Raw genomic sequence first — 23,897 nt, forward strand, 5'->3', positions numbered from 1 at the left:
GAAAGAGAGACTTGTGGAAGGAATGTGCACACAAAAAAGACAATAGCCCTGACCGATAAATTGCTCCATGTGGGTTTGTTCCTGCTACCGAATATTTATAGATACCATTTGTAATAGCCAAAGAAGTTTAAAATACACTAAATTTAGTAACACATTTTATAAGGGAATGAGCAGAAAGGTGAAGTGTGGGCTCTAATTGAATTTTAGTTACTCCTGCATCAAGTTGGGTTGACTATAATTTTGCATCATTAAGACCCAAGTAGGATCCTTGGATCTAATACTTGATTACTCAAAGAGATTCCCTTTGAAAATAGTGCTGTTTCCGTATCCAGTTGTAGATAGTGGTATTCCTTAATTTCGTATTTACATGATAGTCTGTGTGTGCCACCTGGCCTTGCTGCATGAATTGTACAAATGACTTGGCTGTTGTGGTCATTCATTAATTCATTCATTCAACCAACTTGGCACACAGTGGGTGTTCAGTGTTGGTTAAATTATGTGTCATTCCAAGGCAGCAAGGGAGAAACTGGTAACATGTTTGTTATTTGAGCTTCTCATTTGGAAAGTTCTGAGGGCTTAGTTCTTTCACCTTGGTAGGACCCCTCAAGGAAAACACCAAAGCTTGAGCTCATTGTTCTCCAGCTCCAGAGTTTCCCAAGTGTCTAACCCCATGGGAAGATGGAAAGAAAGTTCCTAGGTCAGTTGATTTAAAATAGATAGAAGTGCATTTGAATGTGACTCACCAAATAATTCTCATGTTGGTTATTGAATTGACTGCATGTGTTTTTTTCCTACACAGAGTGATACACAGTTGCTTAGAATACACAGTGACTCTAAATAACCTCAGGAATGCTCAGTATATGTTTGCTGAGTGAATAATAGTTCAGACACATCTCCTACACTTTGTTGAATTAGAACTTGCCAAGGTCATTAAATGAGTGTTTTGACATGGGTGGGATGAAAAACCTTGGTTATTTCATTTCACATGGTACTTCTCAGAGGTCATACATTGCCTACTTATGATTACCACAGAGCAAATAGTCAAGGTGTTACTTGAGTCTATGAGCCAGTCCTGGCACAGGCAATGGATTGTCACCACAAATCATAAAACGGGGCTCATGGTATAGCAATATGTGTTAAACAGTTTTCAGAATTTGTTTAACTTCCTGCTAGCATGGACATGTCCCAGTTAGGAAGCACATAGCACTTTTCCCAATTAACAGTGCAAATTGTCATGAGTGCATAGGAATTTGCAATTTGACAAAATCAGGTTTTTGACAGCAGGAGTAATCAGTCTGCAGCTTCGCAAGTAGTAATCTATGATCGAAGTGGCAGGATATATTCTGAATTATGAAAGGTGTATATGCTATATAAGAGGGACAAACCATTAGTATGATTCTGCCCTTCTTACCCCCTTTCTTTAAAAAATGCTGCTTGATTTGGAAGTTGAAAGTAGGGGACACACTCTGCTGAGAGTGGTCTCCATCGCTTTCCCCTCCCCAATAGTAGTATTCATTTATTTTCTGTTATATTACAGTATTCTGACAAGTCCCTGTACACCCAGCTGTGCTTTTACCGGTACATTTTTGATGCGGAGTGTGCACTGGAGAAACTTACTACCGATCATGAGAAAGGTACGTTAAAATACTGTAATTACCTTTGAGTTTAAAGTGGAAATTTGCATTATAAAAGCCAGACCTACTGTGTCAGGCTGTTCACGCAGCATCACATTGCTGTCTCAGAAGCAGGCCATGGGGGCCTCTGTGAACACAGGGATCCCCTGCATGAGGGGCGGTGGCATAGGAATCCCCAGCTTTGGCCCCCACAGACTGTTTCACATTGTTCTCTATTAAAGCAAGGCTTTGGGGGAGGAACAGTACAAAAAGGACTCTTTAAATGCTATATTTTGAAAATGCTATTTTCTACAGAGTTTAGTAATTGTAATAAAGTAAGCATAGGCAACGTGATCATTGGGCCTACAAAAACCAGATATTACCACAAAAAATAGACCTGGAGTGTGTCTCTGCTGTTCGCTAAAAGCCTGGGTTTGTTTTGAGAGAGGGATGGGGTGGAGTTCCTTTATTGACTCCATCCTAAGAGAGTGTATAGGCACCTCAGTCCATATGATCAGGTGTTGCCTGGAACCCTCAGCACTCGGCGTTTCCTTATACAAGACTTGCAGGCACTGTGGGACTTCATGGGTCTGGGAAAAGCTTTGTTACATAACTTAAAGTATTTGAAAATGTCATGACAACTGCATGTTTTTTTTTTTCTCCTACCTGAAAATCACATTGACAACTTTTCTAGTATCTGTGAAAAATAAAAAAGGCAGATTTACACATTTTTCTTATTAGTTACCTACAGAGTGTTTATGTTGTTTGTCAGCGAGTATCAATTCAGTGTTTCGTTTGTCGATATTAGGGCTGGAAACAACGCAATGACATAAAAAACCTACAAATATTGCTAGATTTCCCCACATAAGAATCACCATGCTGCCCTTGATTTGGTCTCACTGTTTTTCATTCCAGTCATAATTGACTTGTTTTTGCATCCACAAGATAGGCTAGAAATTATTTTTTAAATGCCTTGACTTATTTGGTTTTGCTGTCCTTGGAGAGAAAACATTTTACAACTGATGGAGAAGTCAGATATTAGAATCTTATCTCTAGATGTTCAACAAGGACTTGGGCTATCTCCACAGCATATTTTCCATGAATTAGTAAAATTAATTATACAGAGAATAAATTTCTTCTGCCTATTAATAACTAGGTTTTAGAACTTTTATTCATGGCCAATGTCTAGCCCATATATACTTGTAATATCATTTACAGCTGTTTTTCTTTTATCCCCAAGGACCTTTCCTGAAGACAGTTATGAGTTGAGAAAATTAAGTACTGATTATCTGAACTCATTGTCTGTTTCTATCAGATCTGTTACCTCTTTCTGGATATCAGTATATTAGAACCTGTTCCCCCATTACTTCTTTTTTTTGAGACAGAGTCTTGTTCTGTTGCCCAGGCTGGAGTGCAGTGGCATGGTCTCAGCTCACTGCAGCCTCTGCCTCCCAGGTTGAAATGATTCTCCTGCCTCAGCCTCCCAAGTAGCTAGGATCACAGGCATGTGCCACCACACCTGGCCAATTTTTGTATTTCTAGTAGAGAGGGAGTTTCACCATGTTGGCCAGGCTGGCCTCAAACCCCTGACCTCAGGTGATCTGCCTGCCTCAGCCTCCCAAAGTGCTGGGATTATAGGTGTGAGCCACTGTGCCTGGCCAACCCATTATTTCTTTCTAAATCTATTCATCCTAGATTGTTTTCTATATGTTATTTGAGGGGAAAGATTCCTCTTACCTCTAAAATTCTTATCTGAGAGGCAGAATCAGTCTTATGATCAGCAGTTTTCAAAAAGTCTGGCAACTCTTGGAGGCATGTAGAGGAGTGATCTGGAAAGTCACTGGAAATTTAGCCCATCCTCTTAGAGGACATTGAGAAGTGCACATTATTACACCCACAGAAAATAAGAGGAAATAAGTAGCCGCTTGGAAGCCTCTTGCTTGGCTAAAAGGGAAAAGTATTGACAGGATCTGTACACTCAGAGTTTACTGTAGTCCCATTTTACAAGTTTAAGAATCAGCACACTTTTTTATTGTTTGTATCTAATAATATACTACCCAGCAATTTGGGGCAAAAATGGCATTGAGTTATTGATGGGTTCTTTTACATGTCAGAGGGCTAAAGAAAATAAGATGAGAAGAAGAAAAAAATATATGTGACTGAAGGAACTTCATGTTATGTTCCAAGAGCCCTTTTGTTTTATTTATTGAATTTTACCTATTGAAACTCTGAATTTCCTGCTGCTTATTTATTATTCCTAAATTACAGTTTGGGAATGAGTGAATTAGCTGAAATTTACATGCTCCGGGCATTTTTAGATCATGCAGTAATGCTAAGTGGTATTAGGGTATTCATAAGTGGTGGGATATAAACCAAAACTTGGGGGCACACTTACCAAAAGCAGAGGTTTCCTAACACATGACATCTGATAAGCCCTCTCCTAAGAGTCACCTGGGGCATATTAAAAACCCAAATCCATAGATCCTATGCCCACAGATTCTATCTAATTCAGACGATGTCGGGGGTAGAGCTTAGGAAGCTATAATTTTTTGAAAATTCCCCCAGATAATTCTGACGTGCAGCCAAGTTTGAGAACCCCTCTCCTGGGCACTCTAAAGACATGGTTGGATGGTTTCTAAATAAAAGAGAATTGCAAGGTCATAGTTCATGGGGAACAATGGGGGAACAAGAATATTCTTGTTATATTATAGGGGAAAACACCATAAATTTAAAATAACATAACAAATAAAATTGACTTCTCACTTTATAAGTTGAAGTGAATTCTCTTTTGATTTGCTATTCAAGGGAGACCTGCTATAAAAATGAGTTTAAAATCTAAGGGAACCAGAGGGCAAATATATTTATTCAATTTGGACCGTGGCCAGAACACCAGTAGATGTTAACATCAGAAGTCCTGTGAAAAATGACAGTCGTTACACACAGTTATATTATTGAGAATGGAGTCTAAGTGTCTTCTGTCAACAAGTGCCCTGTAACTGGTGTGTGAAGTATTTACTGTAGACTCTCCCTTACTGTCAGTACCTAGCAACATTTCCTTCACTAAGATTGTTTTACCATTTCCATCATAAAGCCCATGTTTTAAGGGTTGTAACTGGATGGTGGTTTTAATTTTTGTTTGAAACTTGGCAATTTGACTTAGAAAAAACATGTACAAATTATTTGAAAGAGGTTTATTTTTATGGTGAAAAGTAGCTCTTGTCAAAGCTTTTTCTATGCTTTGCTTTCAAACGAAAGTTTACAGGCCATTAGTCCATAATGTGAATTAACCCCATTTGATATTTTTTCCTTCCTTTAAAATGGCAAAGGACTGTTATTCATGTTGGTGAAGTGTTTACTACATATTTGCTGTAACTGCATTACATTTTTAAAATCTTATTTCTGTGGGACTTTGGCATTATTATTGTAACTGCTCCAGAATGTACACAGATGGCATAATGGATTCAGAGGCGGTTTTACAGGAACATAGGGGCAATCTATGAAGTAAAAATCCATTTCCAGGATGGCAGCATGAAATGGTCCCATTTGGCTGCCTCATCCCGTGGTGCCTTGGCCTGAGTAGGGGTAAGTGAATAGTTTAGGGGAAACCTGAATCAGTTCAAATCTAAGTCTCCTTAAAAATGCAGGAAGAAAAAAGTCTCTTAGTTTTCTGAACTGAACCTTTGTTGTTGTTTATTCAGAAACAGTAAAAACAATTTATATATAGTTCCTGTTATGTGTTGAGTGACATTCCTCATGTCAGAGGAACAAAGGTGGATGGCCAACACTCCCTGCCCTGGAGGAGCTTAGAGTCTGTTGAGGAAGGACAGATTCGGCAACAACTAAGTGTGGTATGGCCTGAGTGTCACCACCAATATGGTGAAATTATTTTGGAAGCAAAGAGAGGGAGCCACTAAATGCTTTTTCACTTCAGTGTATGATCTTTCTTTAGTTCTAGAAAGAAACATTTTTTTTCTGTTTCTGTTCTCACTTAGTAGATGCTTCTCTCCTTGTATTCTGTGTCAGCTATTAATAGTAAGACGGTGTATTCATTTGCTAGGACTGCTATAACAAAGTACAATGGATGAGGTGGCTTAACCAGCTGTATTTCCTCACATTTCTGGAGGCTAGAAGTCTGAGAGCAAGGTGTCAGCAAGGTTGGTTTCTCCCCAACTTCTTTTTTTTTTTTTTTTTTTGAGATGAAGTCTCGCTCTGTCACCCAGGCTGGAGTGCAGTGGCGCAATCTTGGCTCACTGCAACCTCTGCCTCCTGGGTTCAAGCAATTCTCCTGCCTCAGCCTCCTGAGTAGCTGGGATTACAGGTGCACACCGCCATGCCCGGCTAATTTTTGTATTTTTAGTAGAGACGGGGTTTCACCATGTTGGTCAGGCTGATCTCGAACTCCTGATCTCGTGATCAGCTTGCCTTGGCCTCCCAACGTGCTGGGATTACAGGTGTGAGCCACCACACCGGGCCAGGTCTCTCTTCAACTTCTAAGGGGCTATCTTCTCCCAGTGTCTTCCCTCTGTACCTAATCTCCTCTTCTTGTACTGACACTGGTCATATTGGATTGGGTCCCACCCTAATGACCTCATTTTACCTTAATTCTTTAAAGGCCTGATACAGTCCATTTTAATACAGTCCACTCCAGATACAGTCTCATTCTAAGGTACAAAGGGTTAAGACTTCAACCCACCTTCAGTATGAATTTTGGGGGGACGCAATTCAGTCCATAACTGATGATCTACTTGAATTTCTTAATAAATTCCTTTGAACACATTGGATTTGTCTCTGCCAGAATTGGAACACTAGGATGTAGAATTCTGTTGAGGACAGAAATTGGAGTTGCAGCATGGAGGCTAGCTAAAAGATGACGATTTACCCATAGGAGAACTATCTGTTGGAAAGCCTGACTTCCCAACTGGGGTCTCTTTAGGCTTAGATGGACTATTCTTCAAGTCACCCTGTTTCTCGCAAAGTTCTATGGGGCAGCCTTGAGCGTCCCAGCATCCTGAGCTGCACCTGCAAAGATTGCAGTTTTCTTGCTCCTCTCAACCAGGTGAAATCCCACATTTACTTCCCCTCTTGAGCCTCATATGCTTTCTTTTCTTTTTTTTTTTTTCCCCCTTAAACTTTTCAGTTTCTTGTCATCTCTTTTATTCTGTCTTTTCTTTAGGCCTGGCGGTGACATCTGTAGGCACTCTTGTTTCCTAACATGCCACCCAGAAGAACTAGGCTTCCCCTTTTAAAGCATTTTATAGTTTCCTATTGTCCTTTGATGTGTGTAACACAAGTTCTCACAGTACTCCTGTGAGGCAGCAGTGGATTATGCTCATTATATTGATGAAGAAATTAAAGTTACTAAAGTTCCTTGACATTTGCAGATTTAACGCCTGTCGCTTGAACTCTTTGCAAGTGATACTGAAGGTAGGTAACATGTTGTGTGTGTTATTTTGCTGATGCCAAATTTAAATTGAACTGAAAGAATATCCAGTCACTTAACTAAGAGCAAGCCAAGCCAACTGCTCCTCACCCACACTGCCACGGGGTCTTGTTCTGTGTTCCCCGTCAGCTAGGTAGTTATACTCATGAAGTGCTAATAATTATATTATTTTGTGGAAAATGGTCTCCAAAACAAAGACAACAGCTAGTATTGAAAAGGGTCTTAAAGGTAGTATTTTTTAAGCCAGAAAATAAGAGTTTTACAGAAGAAATTATATGCTTTAGTGTATATGGGAATTTGGAGATTTTGGAAAGTCTCAAGATGGGTCCCATTTCAGTGTTAAGGATTTCCGCTATATTTCCTGAACTGTTAAAGTGAAAGCAGGAAAGTTTCATCATGAAAGTAGCAAAGAGCCCCTGTGGTCCTCTCTAAGCTAGTTGATGTCCTTAGAATTTACTTGGTTAAATCCTTAACAAAATATTAAAAAGAAAACTGTGTCAGAGAGCACCTGTCTGGTCCATTTCTTCTTAGGCCACTTTTTGAAGCCCACTGGTTGTGTTACTCCATTGAAAAACTGTTGCTGAACTTTGGGGACAAGCTTTTTCTGTTTTTAATAACTAATAACAGGTAAAACACACACAAAACAGTTCACATCTATTCATTCTTAAAATTATATATTTTTTATAATTGTGCAATTTTCTTTATAAAAATAGATTTTAAGATGAGTAACTGTAAACTGCATTTTTTATTTCATTTTCTTAATAAAAAAATGATCTGAGGGTTTTTAAACATTCTTTCTTTGATTAGTTTAAGGGGATTTTTATGGTAGGAGGCTCTGACTTGACACTTCAGAACATAGCTATCTGTTTACTATAAAGAAGTGATTGTGGCACTTCCAAGATGGCCAAATAGGAGCAGCTCCAGGCTACAGCTCCCAGCGTGAACGACACAGAAGATGGGTGATTTCTGCATTTCCAACTGAGGTACCGGGTTCATCTTACTGGGGCATGCAGGACAGTGGGTGCAGCCCACCAAATGAGAGCCGAAGCAGGGTGAGGCATCACCTCACCTGGGAAGCACAAGGGGTGAGGGAATTCCCTTTCCTAGCCAAGGGAAACCGTGACACACAGTACCTGGAAAATCGGGTCACTCCCACCCTAATACTGCACTTTTCCAAGGATCTTAACAAACGGCACACTGGGAGATTATATCCCACACCTGGCTCAGAGGGTCACACGCCCACAGGGTCTCCCTCATTGCTAGCACAGCAGTCTGAGATCTAATTGCAAGGCAGCAGCGAGGCTGGGGGAGGGGCATCTGTCATGGTGAGGCTTGAGTAGGTAAACAAAGCAGCCAGGAAGCTCGAACTGGGTGGACCCCACCGCAGCTCAAGGAGGCCTGCCTGCCTCTGTAGACTCCACCTCTGGGGACAGGGCATAGCCAAACAAAAGGCAGCAGAAACCTCTGCAGATTTAAATGTCCCTGTCTGACAGCTTTGAAGAGAGTAGTGGTTCTCCCAGCACGGAGTTTGAGATCTCAGAATGAACAGACTGCGTCATCACGTGGGTCCCTGACCCCCAAGTAGCCTAACCAGGAGGCACCCCCCAGTAGGGGCAGACTGACACCTCACATGGCTGGGTACCCCTCTGAGACGAAGCTTCCAGAGGAATGATCAGGCAGCAACATTTGCTGTTCAGCAATATTCACTCTTCTGCAGCCTCCACTGCTGATACCCAGGCAGACGGGGTCTGGAGTGGACCTCCAGCAAACTCCAACAGACCTGCAGCTGAGGGTCCTGACTTTTAGAAGGAAAACTAACAAACAGAAAGGACATCCACACCAAAACCCCATCTGTACATCACCATCATCAAAGACCAAAGGTAGATAAAACCACAAAGATGGGGAAAAAACAGAGCAGAAAAGCTGAAAATTCTAAAAATCAGAGTGCCTCTTCCCCTCCAAAGGAATGCAGCCCCTCGCCAGCAGTGGAACAAAGCTGGACAGAGAATGACTTTGACCAGTTGAGAGAAGAAGGCTTCAGATGATCAAACTTTTCTGAGCTAAAGGAGGAAGTTCGAACCCATCGCAAAGAAGCTAAAAACCTTGAAAAAAGATTAGGCGAATAGCTAACTAGAATAACCAATGTAGAGAAGTCCTTAAATGACCTGATAGAGCTGAAAACCATGACACGAGAACTACGTAACAAATGCACAAGCTTCAGTAGCCGATTCGATCAGCTAGAAGAAAGGGTATCAGTGATTGAAGATCGAATAAATGAAATGAGGCAAGAAGAGAAGTTTAGAGAAAAAATAGTAAGAAGAAATGAACAAAGCCTTCAAGAAATATGGGACTATGTGAAAAGACCAAATCTATGTCTGATTGGTGTGCCTGAAAGTGATGGGGAGAATGAAATCAAGTTGGAAAACACTCTGCAGGATATTATCCAGGAGAAATTCCCCAACTTAGCAAGGCAGGCCACCATTCAAATTCAGGAAATGCAGAGAACGCCACAAAGATACTCCTCGAGAAGAGCAACTCCAAGACACATAATTGCCAGATTCACCAAAGTTGAAATGAAGGAAAAAATGTTAAGGGCAGCCAGAGAGAAAGGTCGGGTTACCCACAAAGGGAAGACCATCAGACTAACAGTGGACCTCTCGGCAGAAACTCTACAAGCCAGAAGAGTGGGGACCAATATTCAACATTCTTAAAGAAAAGAATTTTAAACCCAGAATTTCATATCCAGCCAAACTAAGTTTCATAAGTGAAGGAGAAATAAAATCCTTTACAGACAAGCAAATGCTGAGATATTTTGTCACCACCAGGCCTGCCCTACAAGAGCTCCTGAAGGAAGCACTAAACGTGTAAAGGAACAACCAGTACCAGCCATTGCAAAAACATGCCAAAATGTAAAGACCATCGATGCTAGCAAGAAACTGCATCAACTAACGAGCAAAATAACCAGTTAACATCATATTGACGGGGTCAAATTCACACATAACAATATTAACCTTAAACGTAAATGGGCTAAATGCCCAAATTAAAAGACACAGACTGGCCAATTGGATAAAGAGTCAAGACCCATCAGTGTGCTGTATTCAGGAGACCCATCTCACGTGCAGACATACACATAGGCTCAAAATAAAGGGATGGAGGAAGATCTACAAAGCAAATGGAAAACAAAAAAAGGCAGGGGTTGCAATCCTAGTCTCTGATAAAACAGACTTTAAACCAACAAAGATCAAAAGAGACAAGACCATTACATAATGGTAAAGGGATCAATTCAACAAGAAGAGCTAACTATCCTAAATATATATGCACCCAATACAGGAGCACCCAGATTCCTAAAGCAAGTCCTTAGAGCTACAAAGACACTTAGACTCCCACACAATAATAATGGGAGACTTTAACAACCCACTGTCAACATTAGACAGATCCACGAGACAGAAAGTTAAGGATATCCAGGACTTGAACTCAGCTCTGCAACAAGTGGACCTAATAGACATCTACAGAACTCTCCACCCCAAATCAACAGAATATACATTCTTCATAGCACCACATCGCACTTATTCCAAAATTGACCACATAGTTGGAAGTAAAGCACTCCTCAGCAAATGTGAAAGAACAGAAATTATAACAAACTGTCTCTCAGACCACAGTGCAATCAAACTAGAACTTAGGAGTAAGAAACTCACTTAAAACCGTTCAACTACATGGAAACTGAACAACCTGCTCCTGAATTACTACTGGGTGCATAATGAAATGAAGGCAGAAACAAACATGTTCTTTGAAACCAATGAGAACAAAGACACAACATACCAGAATCTCTGGGACACATTTAAAGCAGTGTGTAGAGGGAAATTTATAGCACTAAATGCCCACAAGAGAAAGCAGGAAAGATCTAAAATCGACCCCCTAACATCACAATTAAAAGAACTAGAGAAGCAAGAGCAAATACATTCAAAAGCTAGCAGAAGGCAAGAAATAACTAAGATCAGAGCAGAACTGAAGGAGATAGAGACACAAAAATCCCTTCAAAAAAATCAATGAATCCAGGAGCTGGTTTTTTGAAAAGATCAACAAAATTGATAGACTGCTAGCAAGACTAATAAGAAAAGAGAGAAGACTCAGATAGACACAATAAAAAATAATAAAGGAGGTATCACCACCAATTCCACAGAAATACAAACTACCATCAGAGAATACTATAAACACCTGTATGCAAATAAACTGGAAAACCTCAAAGAAATGGGTAAATTCCTGGACACATACACTCTCCCAAGACTAAACCAGTAAGAAGTTGAATCCCTGAATAGACCAATAACAGGCTCTGTAATTGAGGCAATAATTGATAGCCTACCAACCAAAAAATATCCAGGACCAGACAGATTCACAGCCGAATTATACCAACAGGTACAAGGAGGAGCTGGTACCATTCCTTCTGAAACTATTCCAATCAATAGAAAAAGAGGGAATCCTCCGTAACTCATTTTATGAGGCTAACATCATCCTGCTACCAAAGCCTGGCAGAGACACAACAAAAAAAGAGAATTTTAGACCAACATCCCTGATGAACATCGATGCAAAAATCCTCAATGAAATACTGGCAAACTGAATCCGGCAGCACATCAAAAAGCTTATCCACCATGATCAAGTGGGGTTCATCCCTGGGATGCAAAGCTGGTTTGACATACGCAAATTAATAAACGTAATCCAGCATATAAACAGAACCAAAGACGAAAACCACATGATTCTCTCAATAGATGCAGAAAAGGCCTTTGACAAAATTCAACAGCCCTTCATGCTAAAAACTCTCAATAAATTAGGTATTGATGTGACATATCTCAAAATGATAAGAGCTATTCATTATTTTGACACATTTATTATTTATTTATTATTTATTATTATATATTTATTATATATAAATATAATGTATATATTATATGTAAATATATATTTAATAATAAATATAATGTATTTATTAAATATAATATATTTAATAATAATAAATATACTATATTTATTATTATTTAGCTATTTATTATGTATGACACAACCACAGCCAATATCATACTGAATGGGCAAAAACTGGAAGGATTCCCTTGGAAAACTGGCACAAGACAGGGATGCCCTCTCTCACCACCCCTGTTCAACATAGTGTTGGAAGTTCTGGCCGGGGCAATCAGGCAGGAGAAAGAAATAAAGGGTATTCAATTAGGAAAAGAGGAAGTCAAATTGTCCCTGTTTGCAGATTGACAGATGACATGATTGCATATTTAGAAAACTCCATCGTCTCAGTCCAAAATCTCCTTAAGGTGATAAGCAACTTCAGCAAAGTCTCAGGATACAAAATCATTGTGCAAAAATCACAGGCATTCTTATACACCAATAACAGACAAACAGAGAGCCAAATCATGAGTGAACTCCCATTCACAATTGCTTCAAATTGAATAAAATACCTAGAAACCAAACTTACAAGGGTTGTGAAGGACCTCTTCAAGGAGAACTACAAACCACTGCTCAATGAAATAAAAGAGGACACAAACAAATGGAATAACATTCCATGCTCATGGATAGGAAGAATCAATATCATGAAAATGGCCATACTGCCCAAGGTAATTTACAGATTCAGTGCCATCCCCATCAAGCTACCAATGACTTACTTCACAGAATTGGAAAAAACTTCTTTGAAGTTCATATAGAACCAAAAAGGACCCCTTATTGCCAAGACAATCCTAAGCCAAAAGAACAAAGCTGGAGGCATCACGCTACCTGACTTCAAACTATACTACAAGGCTACAGTAACCAAAACAGCATGGTACTACTACCAAAACAGAGATGTAGACCAATGGAACAGAACAGAGCCCTCAGAAATAATACCACACATCTACAACCATCTGATCTTTGACAAACCTGATGAAAACAAGAAATGGGGAAAGGATTCCCTATTTAATAAATGGTGCTGGGAAAACTGGCTAGCCATAAGTAGAAAGCTGAAACTGGATTCCTTCCTTACACCTTATACAAAAATTAATTCAAGATGGATTAGAGACTTAAATGTTAGACCTAAAACCATAAAAACCCTAGAAGAAACTCTAGGCAATACCATTCAGGACATAGGCATGGGAAAGGACTTCATGTCTAAAACACCAAAAGCAATGGCAACAAAAGCCAAAATTGAAAAATAGTATCTAATTAAACTAAAGAGCTTCTTCACAGCAAAAGAAACTACCATCAGAGTGAACAGGCAGCCTACAGAATGGGAGAAAATTTTTGCAATCTACTCATCTGACAAAGGGCTAATATCCAGAACCTACAAAGAACTCAAACAAATTTACAAGTAAAAACCCCATCAAAAAGTGGGCAAAGGATATGAACAGACACTTCTCAAAAGAAGACATTTGTGCAGCCAACAGATACATGAAAAAATGCTCATCATCACTGGCCATCAGAGAAATGCAAATCAAAACCACAATGAGATACCATCTCACACCAGTTAGAATGGCAATCATTGAAAAGCCAGGAAACAACAGGTGCTGGAGAGGGTGTGGAGAAATAGGAACACTTTTACACTGTTGGTGGGACTGTAAACTAATTCAACCATTGTGGAAGACAGTGTGGTGATTCCTCAAGGATCTAGAACTAGAAATACCATTTGACCCAGCCATCCCATTACTGGGTATATGCCCAAAGGATTATAAATCATACTACTATAAAGACACATGCACATGTATGTTTATTGCGGCACTATTCACAATAGCAAAGACTTGGAACCAACTCAAATGTCCATCAATGACAGACTGAATTAAGAAAATGCGGTGCATATACACCATGGAATACTATGCAGCCATAAAAAAGGATGAGTTCGTGTCCTTTGTAGGGACATGGATGCAGCTGGAAACCATCATTCTCAGCAAACTATTGCAAGAACAGAAAACGAAACACTGCATGTTCTCACTCATAGGTGGGAACTGAACAATGAGAACACTTGGACACAGGAAGGGCAGCATCACACACTGGGGCCTATTGTGGGGTGGGGGGAGGGGGGATAGCATTAGGAGATATACCTAATGTAAATGACAAGTTAATGGGTGCAGCACACCAATATGGCACATGTATGCATATGTAACAAACTTGCACGTTGTGTACATGTACCCTAGAACTTAAAGTATAATAAAAAACATAAAGAAGTGAGTGTAGAAATACATAAAGAATTTTGGTAAGAAAAAAATGGTTTGTATAATCTTGAGCCTCTGGAGGTTGTTATTGTTAGATATTACACAGTTATAATCTTTAATGTCAAAGAATTACAGTATAATGATAAAATACAAAACTAGGTAACTTATGATTCTAATTTGTGGTGTATGTGCAAGGTAGAAAAATTAGTAAGGAACCCTAGAATTTGTTATAGTTATCTCTAGGTGGATTATAGATTTTCTTTATATTTTTATATATTTTCTACATTATATATTCTGAGCATGTACTGCTCTCATAACATCAAAAAAATTATAAGCACTGAAATGTTATAGAGAATGTTACTCAACTTGAAGTAATTACCCAAATAATTTCACAGTTGAGGGAAAAAATAACATAGAAATGAACCCAAACCAGCTTTTTTTCTACGTGTATTTTTTCCAAGTCAAACGTAAGGCCTTGTTACTCCGAGTGTGATCAGTATCCCAGCCGCATAGACATCACCTGGGAGCTTGTTAGAAATGCAAACTATCAGATCCTCCCCAGACCTGCTGCATCAGCATCTGCATTTTAACAAGATTCTCAGGTGATTCCTCTGCGTGTTAAAGTTTCAGAAGCACTGATCTAAGACACTCTCCTTTCTTAATAACTAAAGCCTACTTCCATTTTATTCATTCATTGATTAGGGCTGTCCATTGGTAAAACTTCAAAACGACAACTATGCAGGCTACAGAAGGACTACCCAAGTTTAAGGTAGAATTCATATCACAACCTGGCCTTTTGAAATATGTTTTTATTAAACTAAAAATGCAGTGGCCTGACAAGGGCTAAGAGGGGGAAAAAGCAAAAAAGCATGAGTTCTTCCACTTTGTTTCTTTGTAACTAGAAGGAACAAGGGAGAAGTAAATTAGGATTTTCAAAATAGCTTTCAGCTTTTTAAGATTAGTGGCTTATAAAAGAAAGAACTAAGGCTGGGCACAGTGGCCCACGCCTGTAATCCCAGCACTTTGGGAGCATTTTGGCAGGTGAATCACCTGAGGTCAGGAGTTTGAGACCAGCCTGGCCAACATGGCGAAACCCCGTCTCTACTAAAAGTACAAAAATTAGACGGGCAATGGTGGCACATGCCTGTAATCCCAGCTACTCGGGAGGCTGAGGCAGGAGAATCGCTTGAACCCGGGAGGTGGAGGTTGCAGTGAGCCGAGATCGCACCATAGCACTCCAGCCTGGGCCACAGAGTGAGACTCCATCTCAATAAAAAAAGAACTGGAGTATAGTTCTACACCCACTTCATGTAAGGGCCACTCTCTGTGTGCCCAGAGTAAAATTTCACCCTGTCACTACCTTCTGGACCTCATTACAACATTGATTCAGAAGTATTTTGTAAAGATTTCAAGGCATTGAACTAGATTCTTTTAATGGAAACAAGATTCTATTTCTTAAATTTTGCTATTGAAAAAGTTTATTTTGAAATTTTCTTTTTCCTACTGTCACTGACTTTTCTGTGATGTTTTTATACTCGCTACAAGAATGAGAAAGTTGATATTGTCTGATGGCAGCATGGAGCTGCTAACACTGGTTTATTTTTCTCTGTGGATACTGCCTGTTTTGTTTTTTTTTTGTTTGTTTTGTTTTGTTTTTGTTTTTACTCAAGATAACTTTACAATGTGACAGAAGAGAAACTACATTTTTCAGGAAATGGTCACTTTAGTTGCTTTCCCCATAGGTAGAAGTGTCTTGGCTCTGTACATTTTCTGCCATCCTCCTCAAGATAGCTAAGTTAGTATACGAAAGTTGCCATTTTTTGGAGCAGCCAGTTTCCAGATACTAATTATGTGTGTTTAAGCCCATTTCTGTAAATATGCAGTCAACATTTGCACTTTTATGTACAAAGAGACTTAGAGGCTTTCTATGATAACAGAAGTGTTACTCACTCATTCTATAAAATCATTTCCCATTATGTCTTTTTAGTGGGCAAGTTCCTTTCCCCTTTTATAGTGACAAGTACAGCAACACAAGGGCTCTGCCATGTCTAGGTGATAATGTGGTTGATGGTCTGCATTTGCAAAGCATATTGTCATTTTTTTAGTAGGAAAAGTACTAAAGATTGATAAGATTTTTTTCATGTACTTAAAATATGCTTCTATCACCAATGATGAAAAAAATGAAACAATTCTCAAGCATTTAAACCATAATGTGAGCTAATCACTTTATTTTGAAGAAAAGTATTTTTAAATAGTTGAGCTAGTGAATTTACTTTTAAAATGTATTGTGCTTACACAGTAGATGGTTTTATTTCCATGATGTTTTTTACTACATAATTATACATCTTAATTACGTAATTACTATCATAATTATTATGTAATTGCATGTACTTCCACTAATTACAAAATCAGGAAGTGTAATTATCTAGTAAAAACTTTATGAAATTTCATGCACTAAAAGTTACTTAAAAGGCTATTCCAGTGGTCTAGTGGAAGGCTTTCCGTGGTTAGTCTTCTTAGTCATAACTTTAGTTTAGGGCTTGAACTCATAGGCCAGGTCAAGGATAACTGCCAACAGACCAACCCTAAACTGAGTGAGTATTGTGTTATAGGTAAGATAGGCTTTGTCCCTTGTGATTTAAAAAGTCAGAGAGCATTTTAATTTTTTTGTGACTATGGAGTGTGGTAAGAATAATATCTAAATGTTTGAGGTAAGTACCACAAAAACTGTCAATGGAAAAGGCCTTTCTTTCTTAGGAAAGAATTGATTAATAGAATCAACAAGGCATTTAGGTTACAAAACAGCAAGGTCTTCTATAATTCTGTAATGTGAATGGCTTATTTAATAGCTATCTCTGCCTTTAAAAGCAATAATAATACTCAGTTTTTTGTTTCTTCAGTTTGGAGAAGGTGTTTTTCCAGTTCATGTTTGTATTTACTAAGATATGAGCAAACGTATCAAGAGAGCATACTCCTTTCTACTACTTGATGTCAAAAGCAGCTTTTGAGACATAAACATAAGCGCACAAACATGTAACATCAGACCCTAAATAAAGACAGAAAATTTAATTCAATAAAGCTATGATGCCTTTACCATTCAAAACGACATAAAAATTGCACAGTGAAACAATAGTCATGACAGCAAATTAGATATGACATCTAAATTACACTACAAAGAGAAATCCCAGAACCATTTTTGGTCTGTAGGAGTCTATTTTAGCCCAGGTTTAAAACCCAATCTAGAGGCTCTGCTTTATTGTCTAAGTAGGGTAATGTTGTAGAAGACTAATTGGAGGTTGGCTGTATTAATTGCACATCAATTAGGAGGAAAGGGCTTGTAATACTCATGGCAGAGAGGAGAGTAGATCCTTTAAGTATCATGATAGAATGTACTATGAGTTTCAGGAATTAATATTATCAGTATTTGTGTAAAATCTGTATAATCTATTATAACATGACCTAAATCAAGCACTTGGGGTTAGATACAGGTATACTAATTTTCCCCGAAAAATTAGTGCTTCTCACTAGAAATGTATTGAAACAGTCACTTAAAATGTATGAGTTATTTCTTTTAAAAATGTAACCTTAAACATTAAAAGGTTCAGCTCTGTAGTCTTAGAAGGAGAAGACATTCGTTTTTTTCTTAAAACTTTCTAAAGAAACATTCATTGTGGTATTACCAGTTATTGAATTTGTGACATTTTTATACTAGCTGAAATTTCCAATAAATGTGAATTTTTTTAAAAAGTCAGTTAACGGTATGAAAATACCAGTCCCATTTGCTTCAGGCAAATTAGAGGATTTATATTTATCCAGAATTGTTTCATGGTCTCAGAGATGTTTGGGATTTAAACAGATTTAGTCTGACTCTGCTATTTTTCTCTAGTAGTTAGAGGTTATTTTAAAATTGCATATTCTTTTCCTCTTGGGAATCTTTTCTCATTTGCTTAGCCCAGAATTTAATGTCTTAATCATTTCTTATTTGCCTTAACTCTATTGTGATAACATTTCTTCTCATGGTTTCAGAAGTGTTTATGCTCCTTCTGTGAGACAGCACTGCCTGTCACGTTTCCTCTTAATCTTTTGTTTTTGTTTTGGTGGTTGGTATTTTTTGTTTGTTGGTTTTTTACTAGTGCTTATACCATGCCAGAATAGCCCTTAATGGTTGAAAGCAAAGTGTTTACTTAATCCTCATCTTTTCAATTATAATACAGATTTCATTTTGAAGCTGACATTTAAACTGACATTGTTGTGTTTTGTTTTGCTTTGCTGTCTTTTCATGTGAATTGGCATATGTCTCCATTATCCTATAATTCTTGATAAATTTTTCATAATTATCTAAGGGAATCAACCATAACTTTTGAAGTCTAATAATGTCCTTGTGATGTCTCCAGTAACCCTGTAGGCCCAGGCCAAGAACTGATGTTGATTTTCACATTATTAATCAGTGCCATTTATTATTTTATGCTGTACTATCTTGTTCATATAATATTACCCTTCATATACAAAGAAAACCCATCATCAGTTTGACTCATTCTTAAACTAGTTCTTCCTGTAGTTATCATGAATTTATTTAGATCCATCTGCATTCTCTTACCTTGTGGCTAACAGGACAGTAACTAGACAGACTTAGTAGCCCATCATTGAGTTAAATCAACATTGATTACATTCTTCCTGTATAAAGGCCTTGGGAAACCTTTCTTTCCTTGGCCTGTGAGCCCTGCAAGCCTTAGCACCATCCCCTAGAGCTTAAGGCTTAAACTAGTTCGTAGAAAGATAGATTTGCTGGCTAATTTTAGACACTGATGTACTTTCCTTGTTTTAAGAAATTATTGTAATTTCAAATAGGGTCACAAAAGCAGGTCTGTGTGCACGTCTGCTACTCTCTGTCCCCTCTTTGTGCCCTGCATACTCGCCCAGTTTATTCAGCAAATATGTATTGGATCTCTGTCCTATATGATATTGCTTCTAGAAGTACCAATATTTCTGCCCAATTGCTTATTCATGCATTCATCTCTAAATACCTCCTTTTTATAGGACTCTACTTTTGTGGAGAACATTCACAGCCATTATCTTTTACATTTTCCAGACAATTCCATTGCATACTGGTATGTAGTTGACACTTTTGAGATGAGGAACAACCCCCAAAAGAATGAAATGACTCTCCCAAAGTAGCAAAGCTTAGAAGTGTAAGAGCCCGGCTTTTCTTTCTGCTGTATCACAGCTGCCCTGTTCTTAATCTGTTAGGGAAACTTCAGCCTGAAGACAAGTAACTCAAATACAAGGGAATGGTATGAATTGCTGAAGGATCTCAGCATATACCTCAGGGAAGGTTTCCTAGTGGAGATTTCCTGAGTTGGACCTTAAAGAGTATATGAGATTTTAATAGGCATAGATGCAGACATGTAGTTTGAGATTAAGTTTTGCCTTTTTCACTTTTCTTTAAGTGCTCTTTCTTGCTTTTATAAAGGGAGAACCTCCTTTGACAAATGCATCATGATTTGAAAGCATATCTGAATTGAAAATTTAGTCTAAAAGTGCTTATTAAGAAGCAAATCCTTAAACTCAGGACTATAAACTTGAAGGGCATTATTTTTTGAGATAGGGTCTTGCTCTGTCACCTAGGCTGGAGTTCAGTGGCATGATCTCTGCTCACTGCAACCTCGACCTCCCGGGCTCAAGTGATCCTTCCATCCCAGTCCCCTGCCCCCAGTAGCTGAGACTACAGGTGTGTGCCACCATGCCCAGCTAATTTTTATATTTTTTTGTAGAGATGGGATTTCACCATGTTGTCCAGGCTAGTCTCAAACTCCAGGATTACAGGCGTGAGCCACTGAGCCCGCTGTCCTTGAAGGGTATTATCTCTTCACTCTCCACTCTCCACTGTAACCAGTGGTGGTGCTTTGAAAGAAATTGATCCATTCTACAGGATACATCTGTCAAAAGTGTATCAAAATGTTTTTCTATCTTAAATAATTTAACTCAGAATATAATAATGTAAGTATTTTGACATGAAAATGTTACATACTGTGATACATCCACTTATCTTAAAACAGACGTCTTTATAAAGAAAAGGAGTGTGGTAAGACAAAACAAAATAGAAATTGGAATTAAATGGGATGACTGACAGACCAAACTAGTTTTATTTAGACAATAAAAATTAAAGTCCTGTTAGCATTATGACAAAAAAATGTAAAAATGTTTTACTTAAAGCATGGCTAATTTTTTGTTGTGTTTTGTTTTTTCACTAATACCATGGTGAAAGTTTAAATATGTAAGACCTGTTTATGAAGTAAATGTTTACTGCTGAACTAATTCTTCAAGTTTACTGGTATATTATGTATTGTCTTATCGATGCTGAAAAGTCAGTAAAATCCACAATAAAAGAAAGCGTCTGAACAATAGTCTGTCTTCAGGAAATTATTCAACAGAGTGCACTCTGGTCTCCGTTAGTGAAGGCTTTATCACTTTTAACAAATAAGCCGCAGTAAATTTATTAGTATGCTACAAATAAATTTTCAAAATAATTAAGACTAAACTACACTTGTCAAAATAAATGAATGAAATACAATTTTGAATCATCTTTCTTCACTTATTGCTCATTTGCATAATTCAGTAACTTACACAGGAGTCTTTCAGTCATTGGTGTGAATTAGCAAGGTTCTGCTATTCCTTGTTGTACGGCAGAATTACACTACCATGTAATTAGCTATTCCAGACATGGACTAACGGGAAATACCAAAGGGCACAGCAAAATCTAAAGAGACAAGGCAGGGAATCTAAAGACAAGAGACAATCAAAGACACCCAACAAACTCAAGCTGGTAGACCACAGGGAATTTTGAATGAAGCCTCTTAATTTATTTTGAGAATAAGAAATCAGTAGTATGAGAGAAATCTCAACAAGATTAGCTGACTAAGCCTACTTAAAAAAAATATCTCTATAGTGCATGGTGCGCCAGGTTAACCACTCCTGTTTGTTAGTCTGTATACGGCTCAACAAATAGGCGGCAAAGCTTTTCATGGGTGTATAGTGGCTTTCCATTGAGGTTTTCACTCTTTGAAGGAGGTCATTTATACCAATGAGATCTGTAGATGCAAATTGCTTTCCCTATATGTGAGGGGTCATTCCTTTCACAGCCAGCTTGCTCATCTCTTTTATAAAGGTTTTGTTATTTTTGTACTGCTCCCAAAGGAATGATGGGAATTATGCCCCCCGCCCCCTGTCTAACTTAGCATCCAAATCTTTTCCCTCCAGCTCTGTGAAACTTTTGTGTATTGATCTTTGGAAACAAAACAAGCTGTTGGCAGCAACCTTTAACTCTGAATCAGGAAACTTTTTTCCTTCTTTCAACCTGAAATATCATCTCTTTAGATTTGCCTTTCTTTCTCGCCTAATTCTAAGGAAATATCTTTTTCATTGCAGCAGAGTGTCACTGTAACATGCTACAGGCATGTGGGAATTCCTGGACGCAGTGTCCTCAAAATGCCATTTTTAGTTTGGCTCAAATGATGTAAGCTCTTACGAACTAGAGGAACAGAAATGAAGGGATCAATTTAAGGGTTAGCTATGAAAACCTAACTTCTGATCTCATTACTGAAGTAAAGGGAAGGATAATATTTGTCTTTTGCCTAGGCTCTAAGGAATCATACAAGCATTCAAAGGTCCTAGTTTGTTGTGTTCAGGAGTTTTAGGAAGGAGGAGCTTCAGGCATACCATGTGAGCATGTGAGCACTCTGTAAATATTTGTTGTTTTGTTCCTTCCTTCCGCTAGCATTTGTTGAACACCAAGGGCATTAGCCTGGGTTTCTCAGATGCAATATAGGGTAGTGATTAAAAACTCAGGCTCTGGAGTGAGAATGCCAGGTGCAAATTTTGACTTTCCACCCCTTACTAGATAAGTAACCTTGAAGTACATCTATAAAACAGGAAAAAAATAGCACCTACCTCAAAGGGTTCTAAATTCAGCAGGATAATATGGAAATAGGCTAATATGTAAAATATCTAGGACATTAAACAGGCAATATGTAAAATGCTTAGGACAGTGCCTGGCACAGAGTAAGCATGCAGTAAATGTCAGTTGGGTTTTATTACTTCTGAGAAGAACACTTTGTCTAAACGACTATCTATTATAGTACTTAGTGTTACAACTGTATTTGAATTGGTTTCTGCAGCCTGTCATTGACCATGTTTTGTTCAGATTTGTATCCTCAGCGTCTAGCACAACACTAAACATGTAGCAAATGCTCGATTCATATTTACCAAATGGTTACAGTATGAAAAAAGCATGGTCCCTATTCTCAAGGAGCTTAAAATATATCTTGATAACTATGTTTTAGTTTTCTTATCTATCGAAATAGCATCACGTCAGAAGTATATTAAAAAGAAAACTTTAATTCTCAGTTTTCTGTACTTAATGGAAGAAGTTGAAACACGGATAATCCACAAGCTGGATTTCTGATTGAGTAGGTCTGGGGTGTGGCCCAGGCGGCTGGGTATTTAAAAATACCCACAGGTGATTCTGATGCATACCCACAGTGTTGAGAATATCTGAGTTAGTGAAACTCTTCAAACTTTAGTATTGCTTCTTGTCAAATATGCATTAAGTTTGACTTTGATATAGAAAGGGAGACTGGGTGGCATCTAGATAACAATTTAAACAGACAGTAGAAAGGAAAATGAAGTCAAACACAAGAATTATTTCCTAGATAAAGGAAGCATTTATGGTGCTGTATACGCTAATATAACATCAAAGATAAAGTGAAGAAAAATAGGCTAGGAAAAGTAAGCAAGAAGGAACTGTTTTCTGGTAATGAGCAAACTAAAGATGAAATAAATGCATTTTAACAAAATTGGCTATAAAGCACATGTTATTTTCCCCCATTAACTTGCGTCATAAAAGAAGGAATGGGGCTGCTGGGGAGGTTGGGGGATCTTTTGAGGAGACTGGATAGGTAACTGGGGAGGTATGAAGGTGGAGGCTAACCCAAACGTGGTGTTTAGGAGCTTCTGTGGTTTGGATTTCTGAGACCTTTTCCGCCTCCTGTCCTCTTCTACTTACCTTGACACTCAGCCGACTGGATCCTGGGTAGAGCAGCCTTCTGCAGCTTTATAATTTTGCCTGTCCTCCAAGCGGTCTGGAACAGGATGGTAGTAGTAGAGGGTTTAGGAGGATATTCCTGTGTCCTGTGCTCATCTCTTGGGCTTACCTGGGGTATCCAGGGAGGAGAAATCTCTTGGCTGGCCTCACCAGTTTTGAGATGCTGGAGCTATAAAATAGTCTCAGATCATCCCTTTTTGCCTAGAAGGATGAGGACTGCACCTTGTTGGTACCCACAAATTAGACCCTTCACCAATCCCTGAGCAGGCCTTGACTCCACTGTGGCCACATCCTTTGGCTGGTGTGGTTTCCCTGCCTGGGTTAGCCAACCTCAGCCCAGTCTCTGTTCATACTCTTTTCATACTTTAAGGCCTCCCGGCCATAAGTGATCTCTTTGTCCTCTAAACTCCTGTAGTTCTTAAGCACTCTCCCTCTTGCATTATAATTATTTGAGGACAGGGATCATGCTTGTTACATTCTTATATGTCTGATGACAGCTTGCTCATGATAAGAGCCTAATAAACGGTATGTTAAATTAATGTTTTCTATAGTAGAGCACTTTCTGA

General features: G+C 38.5%; 1 protein-coding gene across 5 annotated transcripts in view; it reads left to right on the forward strand.

Annotated features, from left to right (window-relative positions):
* Positions 1-23,897, forward strand: part of POLA1 (DNA polymerase alpha 1, catalytic subunit) — a 307,953-nt gene that overhangs the window by 233,922 nt on the left and 50,134 nt on the right. For all 5 annotated transcript variants that reach the window (XR_012430381.1, XR_012430382.1, XM_005593197.4 and 2 more), the window contains one exon: positions 1,538-1,634. Coding sequence is in view for 3 of the 5 variants with exons in the window: in XM_005593197.4 (XP_005593254.1) it covers positions 1,538-1,634 (97 nt within the window). In the remaining 2 variants the exon portion in view is untranslated. The remainder of the gene's footprint in view (positions 1-1,537; positions 1,635-23,897) is intronic.

Source organism: Macaca fascicularis, chromosome X (assembly GCF_037993035.2).
Source record: "Macaca fascicularis isolate 582-1 chromosome X, T2T-MFA8v1.1".
Lineage (NCBI taxonomy): Eukaryota > Metazoa > Chordata > Mammalia > Primates > Cercopithecidae > Macaca > Macaca fascicularis.